Source organism: Sinocyclocheilus anshuiensis, unplaced genomic scaffold (assembly GCF_001515605.1).
Source record: "Sinocyclocheilus anshuiensis isolate Anshui unplaced genomic scaffold, SAMN03320099.WGS_v1.1 scaffold964, whole genome shotgun sequence".
Lineage (NCBI taxonomy): Eukaryota > Metazoa > Chordata > Actinopteri > Cypriniformes > Cyprinidae > Sinocyclocheilus > Sinocyclocheilus anshuiensis.
Genome location: NW_015552666.1, coordinates 1347626 through 1360643, shown reverse-complemented (window position 1 = coordinate 1360643; position 13018 = coordinate 1347626). Strand labels below are relative to the sequence as shown.

Sequence of the window (13018 nt, the reverse complement as noted above, 5' to 3'; positions counted from 1 at the left end):
TGAACCCCTCCGAACAATCAATCACTCACGATCTACAGACTGAAACATGAAGCAAGACTCACGGCTCATGGTGAACCACAGAACCAGCTGAGGAAACCTCCGTGAAGTTGGCCCCCCACCCAACGCAAAACGGTGGCAAAATAGTCTCAATCATTTGTGCTCCGTTTGTGCTGTAAAAAATTTTGTTTGTGCTGCTTTGGGTTTTTTAGATATTAAAATAATATTTATAGGTCATTCTGGGGTCACTCAGCCTCCCAACATACTCCAAATTCACCCCAAATAGTCTCGTTTGTTTGTGCTTCGTTTGTGCTGGTTTGTGCATGTAAAAGTTTCGTTTGTGCTGCTTAGGTTTTTAAAATATTAGACATTGAATCATAGGCGATGACGTCACTCAGCCCCCCCACATGCTCCAAATTCACGAAAAATGGTCTTGTTTGTTTGTGCTTCGTTTGTGCTGGTTTGTGCATGTAAAAGTTTCGTTTGTGCTGCTTAGGTTTTTAAAGTATTAGACATTGAATCATAGGCGATGACGTCACTCAGCCCCCCCACATGCTCCAAATTCACGAAAAATGGTCTTGTTTGTTTGTGCTTCGTTTGTGCTGGTTTGTGCATGTAAAAGTTTCGTTTGTGCTGCTTAGGTTTTTAAAGTATTAGACATTGAATCATAGGCGATGACGTCACTCAGCCCCCCCACATGCTCCAAATTCACGAAAAATGGTCTTGTTTGTTTGTGCTTCGTTTGTGCTGGTTTGTGCATGTAAAAGTTTCGTTTGTGCTGCTTAGGTTTTTAAAGTATTAGACATTGAATCATAGGCGATGACGTCACTCAGCCCCCCCACATGCTCCAAATTCACGAAAAATGGTCTTGTTTGTTTGTGCTTCGTTTGTGCTGGTTTGTGCATGTAAAAGTTTCGTTTGTGCTGCTTAGGTTTTTAAAGTATTAGACATTGAATCATAGGCGATGACGTCACTCAGCCCCCCCACATGCTCCAAATTCACGAAAAATGGTCTTGTTTGTTTGTGCTTCGTTTGTGCTGGTTTGTGTTGTAAAAAAAATTGTTTGTGCTGCTTAGATTTTTACGATATTAAAATAATATTTATTGCTCATTTTCTGAGGTCACTCAGTCCCCCAACATACTCCAAATTCACCCCAAATAGTCTCGTTTGTTTGTGCTTCGTTTCTGCTGGTTTGTGCAGGTAAAAGTTTTGTTTGTGCTGCTTCGGTTTTATAGATATTAAAATAATATTTAATGATAATTTTGATGTCACTCAGCCCCCCCCACATGCTCCAAATTTACCCCAATAGTCTCGTTTGTTTATGCTGGTTTGTACCGGTATTTTTGTTTTTACTGTCTTTTTTTAATAATACAGTTGAAGTAATAAGGTAAAATTCAAACGGCAAACCAAATCACATGAAATAGTCACAGTCACTTAATTGTTAGTAGCCATATTCGTTCAATTAGACCAATTAAACGGAAAAAAAAACTAGGCCTATTTCATTGTCTTTACAAAAAAAATAAATAAAGACTTGATATACATAGGCCTATTTTTGTTTCTGCGCACAAGGTATTATTATTATTATTTTTATATGAATAATAAAATCGCTATATATGCGCATTTCAAGTATTTGTGGGAGTATTATAGTATTATATGATATGGAGGCGCCCGCGCAATCTCTCCATTTTTTTTTCCTGCAGAAAGAACTTATAATAGGCTACTCCGTCATTTTTGGATGTGCTTTCCTCACTGTAAAATCCAATAGTTTACCTTACTTAGATTTAATTAGTTATCTTTACTTGTCTACTATTAAACAAACCAATTAAAAAAAAAAAAAATCTTCTCTAATTGTGGTTCATATGAAAAGGTGCGTTTCTCTATTAAAGGCACGTACATTAGCCTACTGTGGAGATGGCCATCAGCGTTGACTAATCTGTTGACTAGGAAAAAATCTTTAAAAACGAGTAGCGAAAACGAAAATATTACCAGCACAAACGAAGCACAAACAAACAAGACTATTTGGGGTAATTTTGAAGCATGTGGGGGGCTGAGTGACCTCAGAAAATGGACATTAAATATTATTTTAATATCTTAAAAACCTAAGCAGCACAAACAATTTTTTTTACAGCACAAACCAGCACAAACGAAGCACAAACAAACAAGACCATTTTTCGTGAATTTGGAGCATGTCGGGGGGCTGAGTGACGTCATTGCCTATGATTCAATGTCTAATATTTTAAAAACCTAAGCAGCACAAACGAAACTTTTACCAGCACAAACCAGCACAAACGAAGCACAAACAAACGAGACTATTTGGGGTGAATTTGGAGCATGTGGGGGGCTGAGTGACCTCAGAAAATGAACATTAAATATTATTTTAATATCTTAAAAACCGAAGCAGCACAAACTAAATTTTTTTAAGGCACAGACGAAGCACAAACGATTGAGCCTGTTTTGGGTGAATTTGGAGCATGTGGGGGGCTGAGTGACCTCAGAAAATGAACATTAAATATTATTTTAATATCTTAAAAACCGAAGCAGCACAAACGAAACTTTTACCTGCACAAACCAGCACAAACGAAGCACAAACAAACGAGACTATTTGGGGTGAATTTGGAGTATGTTGGGAGGCTGAGTGACCTCAGAATGACCTATAAATATTATTTTAATATTTAAAAAACCAAAGCAGCACAAAATCAATTTTTTACAGCACAAACCAGCACAAACGGAGCACAACCGATTGAGACTATTTTGCCGACGTTTTGCGTTGGGTGGGGGGCCAACTTCACGAAGGTCATTATGCAGTCGAACATTACATTTACTGTGATGGGTTTTGTCTTTCTGCTTATAGAGATTGTGTTTACCTGTGCCTGCTGAACAGTGGAACCAGCTTTGTATCTGGCTTTGCCATCTTTTCAGTTTTGGGCTTCATGGCCTTTGAACAGGGGGTTGATATCTCAACGGTAGCAGAGTCAGGTAACTTAAAGGGTTACTCCACCCCAAAATGAAAATTTTGTCATTAATCACTTACCGCCATGTCGTTCCAAACCCGTAAAAGCTTTGTTCATCTTCGGAACACAATTTAAGATATTTTGGATGAAAACCGGGAGGCTTGTGACTTGTCTCATTGACTGCCTAGTAAATTACACTGTCAGGGTCCAGAAAAGTATGAAAGACATCGTCAGAATAGTCCATCTACCACCAGTTGTCATTAATCACTTACCCCCATGTCGTTCCAAACCCGTAAAAGCTTTGTTCATCTTCGGAACACAATTTAAGATATTTTGGATGAAAACCGGGAGGCTTGTGACTTGTCTCATTGACTGCCTAGTAAATTACACTGTCAGGGTCCAGAAAAGTATGAAAGACATCGTCAGAATAGTCCATCTACCACCAGTGGTTCAACCGTAACGTAATGAAGCGACGAGAATTCATTTTTGTACGCGAAGAAAACAAAAATAACGACTTTATTCAACAATTCGTCTCCTCTGTGTCTCTCCATCACCGTAGCGCCATTTTGGAGAATATCTGCTGGACGCAAGCAGCGTACGCTCTTCTGTGTCAGTCGCGCTGCACAGATGCGCTGTTTTCGTTCAAATCAAAGCGTAAATACACGTAGAAAACGTAACCTTGTGTCGCGGCTGACACAGAATAGCGTACGCTGCTTGCGTCCAGCGGATATTCTCCAAAATGGGACTACGGTGATGATGTGATTAATGACAAAATTTTCATTTTGGGGTGGAGTAACCCTTTAAACAACAGCGGCTCCTTTGAGTCATGTCCTTTATGTCATTTCCTACACATTAAGTCTCAATTCACTTGTTTTACCAGGTCCTGGTTTGGCCTTCATTGCATATCCACGAGCTGTAGCTATGATGCCTCTGTCTCAGCTGTGGTCCATATGTTTCTTCCTCATGATTATTCTGCTGGGGCTTGACAGTGAGGTGAGAGCACATCATCTCTCAAGTACATAATGTGTTTGACTGTGTGAAAATTTCAGTTAGGTTTTTATTAACTACTGGCCAGATTAAGTTGTTTAACATAGCAGATATTTCATATACTACAGAAAACTTCATTACACAGTATCCTGTTAAAAGGTACCCTTGGTTCATGACTTTTGTGCATGCAGTACTAACAGTAAATATGTTATGTATTTTTTTCAGGGTAGTACTACATTAAAACACTGTAATTACACCTCTTTCTCTTTTTCAGTTTGTGGGTTTGGAGTCTCTCATGACAGCCATAACAGACATGAACTCCAACTACTTCCTCCAAGGACACCGTCGTAAACTCTTCCTTCTGCTCATTTGTGTGGGCTGCTTCCTCATTGGCCTCCTGATGGTAACAGAGGTGATTATATTCATAATTTAGTCATTACCGTGGGTTTATTTTGTTCTTAATGTTTGATATTTGTTCTTAATGGTCTAAGTTAGATCACTTAATGACCAATGTAAAAATATGAGATTTGAGCACTGATCAATGTGTTTTTTTTGCATCGGTTCAATAGGGTGGCCTGTATATCTTCCAGTTATTTGATTACTATTCCTGCAGTGGAATGACCCTCCTCCTTTTTGCCATTGCACAGTCAATATGTATTGGCTGGTTTTATGGTGAGTAATACTGAATCGACACTTAAAAACATGATGTATAAACTTGTCTGCCTTGCACAACTAATATTATAATGTTCTACTCCAGTATTTGATCATCATTTGATGAATTACTGCAGCCATGATCAAACAGATTGTAGGTTTTTGTGTGTAAATACTGAGCCAAAGATAGCACAACTTTTCTCATATGCTATTCAACCACCATACTATACAGTTATACTATTCGGGGACAACTTTACCTGAGTAATTGGAGCATTAAGTGCCTTCTTCAAGGACACTAGTTGTGCTTTACATAAAACCTGCAGTTTTTGTGTTGTTAGCTATGATTTTCAAGCAAAGCCACCACCATACTTCAGCATTGTGTTCATAGTATATAAAAAAAAATATATATATATATATATATACAGTGAACTGAGACTTGTTATAGCACTTGTATATCATTGCTCTTTTGTTGATTTTGATTGCTTCCATTGTCCTCATTTGTAAGCCGCTTTGGATAAAAGCGTCTGCTAAATGACTAAATGTAATGTAAATGTAGTAAAGTTTGGTCATGTCATGTGTCATAAAAAATAAGAAAAGAGTACAAAACTGGTGAGCCGTCTTTTAATATGTGCAGGTAATTTACTTGGTCACTTCCTCCTTATTGTTTTGTGTATAACCTCCTTTAAGACCTCTGATTACAATGTCTCCGGTTTTTCAGGTGCTGATCATCTGTACGAAAATATTGTTGACATGATCGGTTATCGTCCTTTGACATTAATGAAATACTGTTGGAAATATATCACTCCTATTGTGTGTATAGTAAGTACGTGATTTACTCTGATTCATTGTGGTATTGGTCATATTAGGCAAAAAATTGCAGTTTCCACCAAAGTTATAATTTTATGGAAGAAAATCAGTGCTCTTTATTATGCATTCAGCACTAATTTAATACATGTCTTTGCTTCTTTAGGGCACATTTGTCTTCTCTTTGGTCAAATTCACTCCTCTAAAGTTTAACAACACATTTGAATACCCGTGGTGGGGTTATGTGGCTGGCTGCTGGTTCACCCTCTCCTCAACATTGATGGTTCCCATATGGATGATCTATATTGTCCTCATCACTCCTGGTACATTGAAACAGGTAATTCCATGCATGATTTAACAGTAAAGAACACTAAATTACATTTAAATGTAAAAAGAAGCCATGTTCAAAGCACTGAACTTGCAACTATATGCTTTCACCTTTTTTTAGAGACTGCGTGTCCTTTGCACTCCAGCAAGTGATTTACCTTTGACATCAGAAAGACAAAAAGAAACCCTGTGACCACGACAGAAAGTACAACATGTCCAATGACTGATAAAGAAACATTGGGGGGAAAAACATCCATGGGCTGTATTTAAGACAACTTTTGATATCAATTATGCCTTTGAAGATACACATTCTCGTGAGATCTCAAGAAAGCACAAACACAAACTGTTCATGTCTGTTTTATAAGTTTTTTTATTTTACTATCTTAGATTCTCAATTGCAAGCATCTAAATGTAGATTTAAACTGGAAATGAAAAATATAAGCTTGACTTACACGTTTTGCTGTATCTGAGGAAAACTCAGTTTGAGATCATTCTTAAGTGTGATAGCGTCAACAACTTGTTGTATCATAAATGTTCATACAATATAAGTTTTTCTGAAGAAATATTAATTATAAGTAAGCTTACACTTATTCTAAGTTAGATCCACTATTGTATGCTGTTGCCGTATGGCAACATATCATAAAGTACCTTAAAATAATATTTTTTTCAAAAATTTTTTTTACAGCACTTCAAGTTAAGCCATTCTTAGAAAAGAAAAAGATTCAAATATTTTTTTCTATAGGTCTATCATAATGCGTGCGGTAGAGGGTTAAATCATACAAAATATTTTTATATTTCAAAGTGTTTGCATATAATGACAAAGGCCCCTATATTTACACTACATCACTGACAGTTTTTCCAGAGGCCTTTTGTCCCAGATTGGGCATTTGGGGTAAAAGGTCCCTATAGCTGCTTTTTGTAATATGATTTTTAATTGAAACAAACTTCCTTTACCATTGCCATAAAGATAGTTTCATCTTCAATAGTTCGTCATGCATTTTGGGACATTTTCTACAGTATTAATATATACTGGATAGATAGATAGATAGATAGATAGATAGATAGATACATAGATAGACAGAAAGAGACAGACAATTAAACTACTTCAAGGGTTGGTGAGATTTTCTTTAAAGTTTTTGAAAGAAGTCTATTATGCCCACCGAGGCCAAAGTACATTAAAAGTCATATTATAAAATATTACAACTAACTGTTGTAATATTACAGATAACCGTTTTCTACTTTAATGTTTTACAATATAAATTTATCTCTGTGATGGCAAGCTGAATTTTCAGCATCATTACTCCAGTCTTCAGTGTATAGCGTCAACAACTTGTTGTATCATAAATGTTCATACAATATAAGTTTTTCTGAAGAAGATAGCAAAAAAAAAAAAAAAAGATCATGATGCAGTGGACCCAACCCTATTTTGGATGGACCAATGCTCATTACAGTTGGTATATGATTAGAAAATGTTGGATAATGTGTTATTTTCAGTAAGAGAGACTAACCATAGCAGCTCACTATGACAGACTTTGTGCGTTGTAAAAGAAGTACAAGGCACCTTCGGTTCATTTCAATCAAATGTTAGGGTGTAACAGTATTTTATAACAGCAACACTTTTTTTTAGGTTTCTGTGGGTCAGTCATGCAACACTTTGCTGTTTTGTGCCTATAGTCAAGTGCTGGTGTTTTGAGAAAGTGTTACAGAAAGTAAATTACGTTGGGGGTTTTGTATTACAAATATTACAACATTTGTAATAGATTCAAGAAAATAGATTCACCAAGAATACCCATATTTTGCTGCTTAAATCTGCTTAGATGTTCAGTCTATATTCTAAAATCTATCATTTTAGTAAAATGCATAATTTAAGGGAATATCTATAGGTCATTCAAGCGTATGTACATTTTTATAATTGATGCACTTGAAAGGCCAGTGGTTAATGTTTTAAGAAATGCTCTTATTCAAATCAACAGTCGAATTATTGAAAATGATTGCTGGTTGAAATGGGTTGGTAACAGCAGCTTGTTTTTACTTTAAAGATTTTTCTGAAGCATCCAAGCAAATATTAAACAGCTAGGTGAAAGATGAAAGCATGTTGAATTTTGAATTCTTGGATTAAAATTGTTAAAGGATGACGTTAGACACGATTGCGGTCAGGCATGACAGACTGTCAGTTATATACTGTACTTCTGTTTTACTGAGGTATCTTAATGTGATTTATTAATGTAAATAGTTAACAGTGTAGTTGACACAATAACAGTCGATGAAAATTCTACATTTGAACTGCCATTTCATTTGCATGACCATAGGAGATTAAAGTCATATGCAGTTTAAGGGGAAAAAACTAAATCTGGGATTATATCATGATTGTGGTGGTTTTTAAAGTAAGTTTGAAACTGTTTATCATTCTCAAGAATGAAAAGCCGGTGATGGTGCTCTTCTTTAGTCTACAACTGGGTTAAAGGCTAAAGGCCTCCTTTTGCAAATACACACTCTAGCCAAAAAGACCACCCAAACACTGGCAGAGGATGAAAAAGTAGAATGTTTGGACTGCTAAACACTGTGTTCCCGAGGAATAGTGGGGAATGGATTTCTTGTGATTTGAATTTTAATTTATTATAATGTAGATTCATTTGTGAATTATGCCTGTACACATTTTGTACACAGTTTGGTTTCTAAAGCAGTAATTATAGGAGTAATGAAATGCCAAAATGATTAAATAAACAGCAAATTTCTACACTATTTGCTAAAGTGGTTATTTTGAAGTAAGTATTTACTTAACCCTCTACCGCATGGTGTAGCCATATGGCAACATAATAAATTTATCTCTGTGATGGCAAGCTGAATTTTCAGCATCATTACTCCAGTCTTCAGTGTCACATGATCCTTCAGAAATCATTCTAATATGCTGATTTGGTGCTCAAGACACATTTCTTATTATTATCGATGTTGAGCTGCTTAAGTTTTGTGGAAACCATGATACTTTTTTTCAAGATTGATAAAGTTCAAAAGAACAGCAATTACTGTGTTTGAAAAAAAGCTTACTGACCCCAAATTTTCAAACAGTTCTGTACATACAATATTTCTAAAATAGCATGTTCATAGACTTGCCACTTCTACAACAATTTCAGAGTTTGTAAATGTCTAAAGTCAGACATTGACTGCAAACAACTACAAAAACACAGGACACTTAAACAGTTTTCTTTGAATATTTATTGACAGGCCTGCTGTAATGCATCAAACTATAAACAGAAAAAAGTTAACAAACCGTTTATTATTATTAATATTTTTTAAATTGTCTGAAATATGGGGAACATACTGAAAGACATGCAAACCGCACTAGTTAGTATTTGATCAAATAAACAAGTGGGTTTTAAGAAAAAAGTTCTTTGAAATATTCCTATCTTGTCAAACGATTTGATTAAAAAGACAAAAAAGCATTTGAGCTTTTAACTGTAATGGAAACGCAGCTCAAAAATATAGCTATTGAATTTCAGTCAAGTATATATCTACTGGGTTTCAGGTTGAAACTAACCTGCAGATACAGTCCCAAATCGAGGACGTTCCCAGGATGCAGTAAAGAAGCATGCACAAGTCTCTTAAAAGTATCAAAAGTGTGTTTGTGAGTGTGGGCCTGCCGCGACTTGACGTTTTCCCCAATGGGAGGATTGCACTTTTAGGTCCAGCTACCCACTATGGTCACTTGAATCTAAATATTATACACACTTATACAAATATAATACAAAAAAGCATCAAGCCCCCAGTCCACATCCCACCACTGCAAACTTAAACTAATCTGATTATGCACAAAGTCAATGCAATTACACTGAACACTGTACAGTACATGGTAAGGTACTAGGTTATATTCAAGTCTGTAAAGCTTTTGCATTAATGCAGCGGGTGAACGCCTTTCTGATAGCCAAGGCATGCACCGTACAGGTTTACTGGTGGTCACAGAATTGTGCGCTTTGGTTTTTGTTGTTGTTTGTTTTTGTCATTGTAGGAATGTCATTAAGGTCTGAAGCTCCTCAACGTCGATAAACCATTATGCAAATCCTTCCCAGCATTTGCTTTCAGTCTGAGAAATAATGAGGTCCGAGGTCAAGGTGTATAGAGGGCTCATCCATGCCTCTACCCATGGCCTCTCTCATGATGCAATTGAGGATGGACCAGCCATCTCCACAGCCTGACCTCCTTGCTTTGGGTGTCCTGAATACGTCTCAAGTTTTAGGAGCCGTCCTGACTGAGACGAGGTCTCTTTAATCCCTGCTTATTCTGATCTGAAATTCCACTGTCTTCTTTTTTCCTTTTTAATCGTCCCACCTTACAGAAACAACATATATATAAAAACAATAAATATATCAATTATTAAAATGATAGTTTTCCCAAAAATTAAAATATTAAAATAATCAAACCTAGATTTAACCTCTAATCTATATTTTTTCTTCCATCAATAACCTTTTTTTGAAGAAGAACAACAACATACAGTTCTGGAATACAGAACTTCTGGAATCAAAATGAACTGTACTTAATTTAATGTATTCAGCATTGTTCTTATTATATATGTATATATTAAATACATACATTACATTTGCATTAAACCCATATGCAAATGTAATATATGTACACATTAATTTTCCATATATGAAATATAGTCATATGAATTAAAAACATACAGTATATAAAACATTAGAAATTGGAACGATTTAATATACATCTATATGAATATGAATGTATGTGTAATACATACATGGACATGTACATGTATATCCATCATAAAACCTGTCAATACATGTTGATATTATATAAGTAAATTGAAAAGATAGACGTGTATTTTAAAAAATTACAAAAACAACTTTTTTTGTATATTTTAAGTTGCATATATACAGTATAACTAAAATGGATATTGTTGACTAATATATAGTTATATATTATAAATTATATGTGTGTGTGTGTGTGTGTGTTTGTGTGTGTGTGTGTGTATGGTTGCTACATAGTGCCATATAAAAACTCATCATATGCATTTTAACATATTAAAGGGGTCATATGATGCGATTTCAAGTTTTCCTTTCTCTTTGGAGTGTTACAAGCTGTTCGTGAATAGATAAGATCCCTGAAGTTGCAAAGACTAAAGTCTCAAATCCAAAGAGATATTCTTTATCAAAGTTAAGACTCTGCCACGCCCCCCTAAAACGGCTCGTTCTAACACTCCCCCACATATCTACCTCACTATGTGGAAATATTTGCATAATGCGCCCAAATGTGCACGCAAAGAAAGAAGGCGTGGCTTCAGTAACCGCAGTTAGTGTTGAAGCAGCCATGTCAGGGAGACCCTGTGTGTTTCTAGGCGAAAACAAAAGCACTTTATTTGGCCTTCCGAAAGTAGATGCACTTAGGAATCTTTAAGATCACTTACAACAGAACAGCAATGCATTTTATGGACGACCGTTTCGTGAACCTAGGAGAGGAGGTAATTCTGACTTTGCTATGACAATCTGGCACTTCTGAATCAGCGACTGTAAGTATGTTTTGTTACTAGTTTAAGTATTTGCTATTGACTGTTCAAATGCGGAGTTTTGCGCATCGCGTGTGTGTGTGTGTGTGTGTGAGAGAGAGAGAGAGGTCACATCAAAGTAGAGTCAGCTGTCTTAACCGAGGCTTGTGTACTGCATCATTACTGTGTCTGTTCCCCTTTCGGGCTTGAACTGATGGTAAAACTAATGACATTATTTACTATCTTTACATTTATTTTGAAAGATGAAGCTCGCGATTATGGGAAGGGGCGTTACATTTCCGACGAGTGCTTGCGGTGTTCGGCCAATCACAATGCACTGGGTCAGCTGGCCAATCAGAGCAGACTGCACTTGTCGGAAGGAGGGACTTTGTAGAAAACGAAGCGTTTGAGAGAGGCGGGGCATAGAGGACCTACAATAATGTACAGTATTTGAAAAATAATGTGTTTTTTGAACATTAAGGCATGTCAACATATTCTGTTACACCAAATATTCTGTTAATATCATATGACCCCTTTAACATATGTACACATTCAAATTTTAAATTGGAGATTTTACATATGTTATAATCGTATATATAATTATATATAACCTTATAGGTAACATAAATGGCAATATATTCATATTTTAAATTTTCATATTGGAAGAGCTACAGCAAAAGGGGAAGATTCTCAGTCACTTACTACTTAAATTTCAGTCTGCATCTTGCACAAACATTGGCTTTGGAAGATTTGGAATATAGCACAAAAATCATACTGATTTATTTTACTTTAATGATGTTTTTGTCATCTTAGACAAATCGTCACAATTACTTGCATTGAATGCAAAAAGTCTGCGAAATAACATGAGGGTGAGTAAATGATAACTGAATTTTTGAAAAATGTATCATTACTTCAATTAAACATAAAAAATTTACATTTGATTTTATTTGTTAACTTGACTAATACCAAAGTCCCTTTAAGGCAAGTCATGTCACTCGGCGGCCATCTTTGAAACGCCTCTTGGGCATGCAAGTGCAGCTCCTCGGTGCATTCCAAATGGGATATATCGCCCCCCGAAGCGCACTTCGGAGTGAAAACAATCATGGCCGCCATATTGAAGGGTCGTTCCAAACCGAAGTGCTCAAAACTGGCCACTTCAAAGGGCCCTTCGGAATGAAGGATTTCGAAGGGTACAACTGATGGACACTTCGGGCTCCCATGATCCTTTGAGCAGATTCTTTGCATGATGACGGCGCCTCTATGTGGGCACGTGATAATGACGCAGAAGGGCACTTCAAGAAACAGTTGTTTGGTCCCCTACACCCTTCAACCCTTCGAAGCTCTCACTCCGGAGGGTAAACCCTTTGAAGGGATTAGGGCATAGGGATGAGCCCTTCCGAATGGAACGCAGGGCCTATCACTTTGAATGGGGAAACATCAAATTCTCCTAAACTGTTCGCCAAGTTTAAGATTAAATCTCATATTTGAAATCACCAATGAAATCATAAATGTTTCTCATAAATGTTGTTTCTTTTGCTCAAATAGTGCTAAAAAAGGCAAATTTTTCAGGCTAGACCAGCCAGTGCGCATGCGCAGTCCTGAGCGCACGTCTCTGAACGCTGACTGTTTCTATAGCAACCAGGACTTCTAACAGCAGCTGCAGTGGGGCACTGACTTTACCGATTAGCGATTGGCTCTTTTACTCAGAAGGCGGGGCTTCCTTCGATAGAGCGGCCATATTGAGCATTGCATTTTTCCCCATTCAAAACTATACGAGTGACACGTCTTGGGTATTCTATAGTCTTTG

General features: G+C 36.5%; 2 protein-coding genes across 2 annotated transcripts in view; one reads left to right on the top strand and one right to left on the bottom strand.

Annotated features, from left to right (window-relative positions):
- Positions 1-6247, top strand: part of LOC107667345 (sodium- and chloride-dependent GABA transporter 2-like) — a 9078-nt gene extending 2831 nt beyond the window's left edge. The window contains exons 4-10 of the mRNA XM_016458972.1: positions 2849-2973; positions 3829-3941; positions 4210-4347; positions 4505-4607; positions 5305-5405; positions 5557-5727; positions 5839-6247. Coding sequence (XP_016314458.1) covers positions 2849-2973; positions 3829-3941; positions 4210-4347; positions 4505-4607; positions 5305-5405; positions 5557-5727; positions 5839-5910 — 823 coding nt within the window. The 3' untranslated portion in view covers positions 5911-6247. The remainder of the gene's footprint in view (positions 1-2848; positions 2974-3828; positions 3942-4209; positions 4348-4504; positions 4608-5304; positions 5406-5556; positions 5728-5838) is intronic.
- A 2665-nt stretch (positions 6248-8912) lies between these two features.
- The window catches only part of LOC107667344 (peptidyl-prolyl cis-trans isomerase FKBP5-like), an 18980-nt gene continuing 14874 nt past the window's right edge, over positions 8913-13018 (bottom strand). Inside the window, exon 11 of the mRNA XM_016458971.1 lies at positions 8913-10040. Within this exon, the coding sequence (XP_016314457.1) occupies positions 9945-10040 (96 nt within the window). The 3' untranslated portion in view covers positions 8913-9944. The remainder of the gene's footprint in view (positions 10041-13018) is intronic.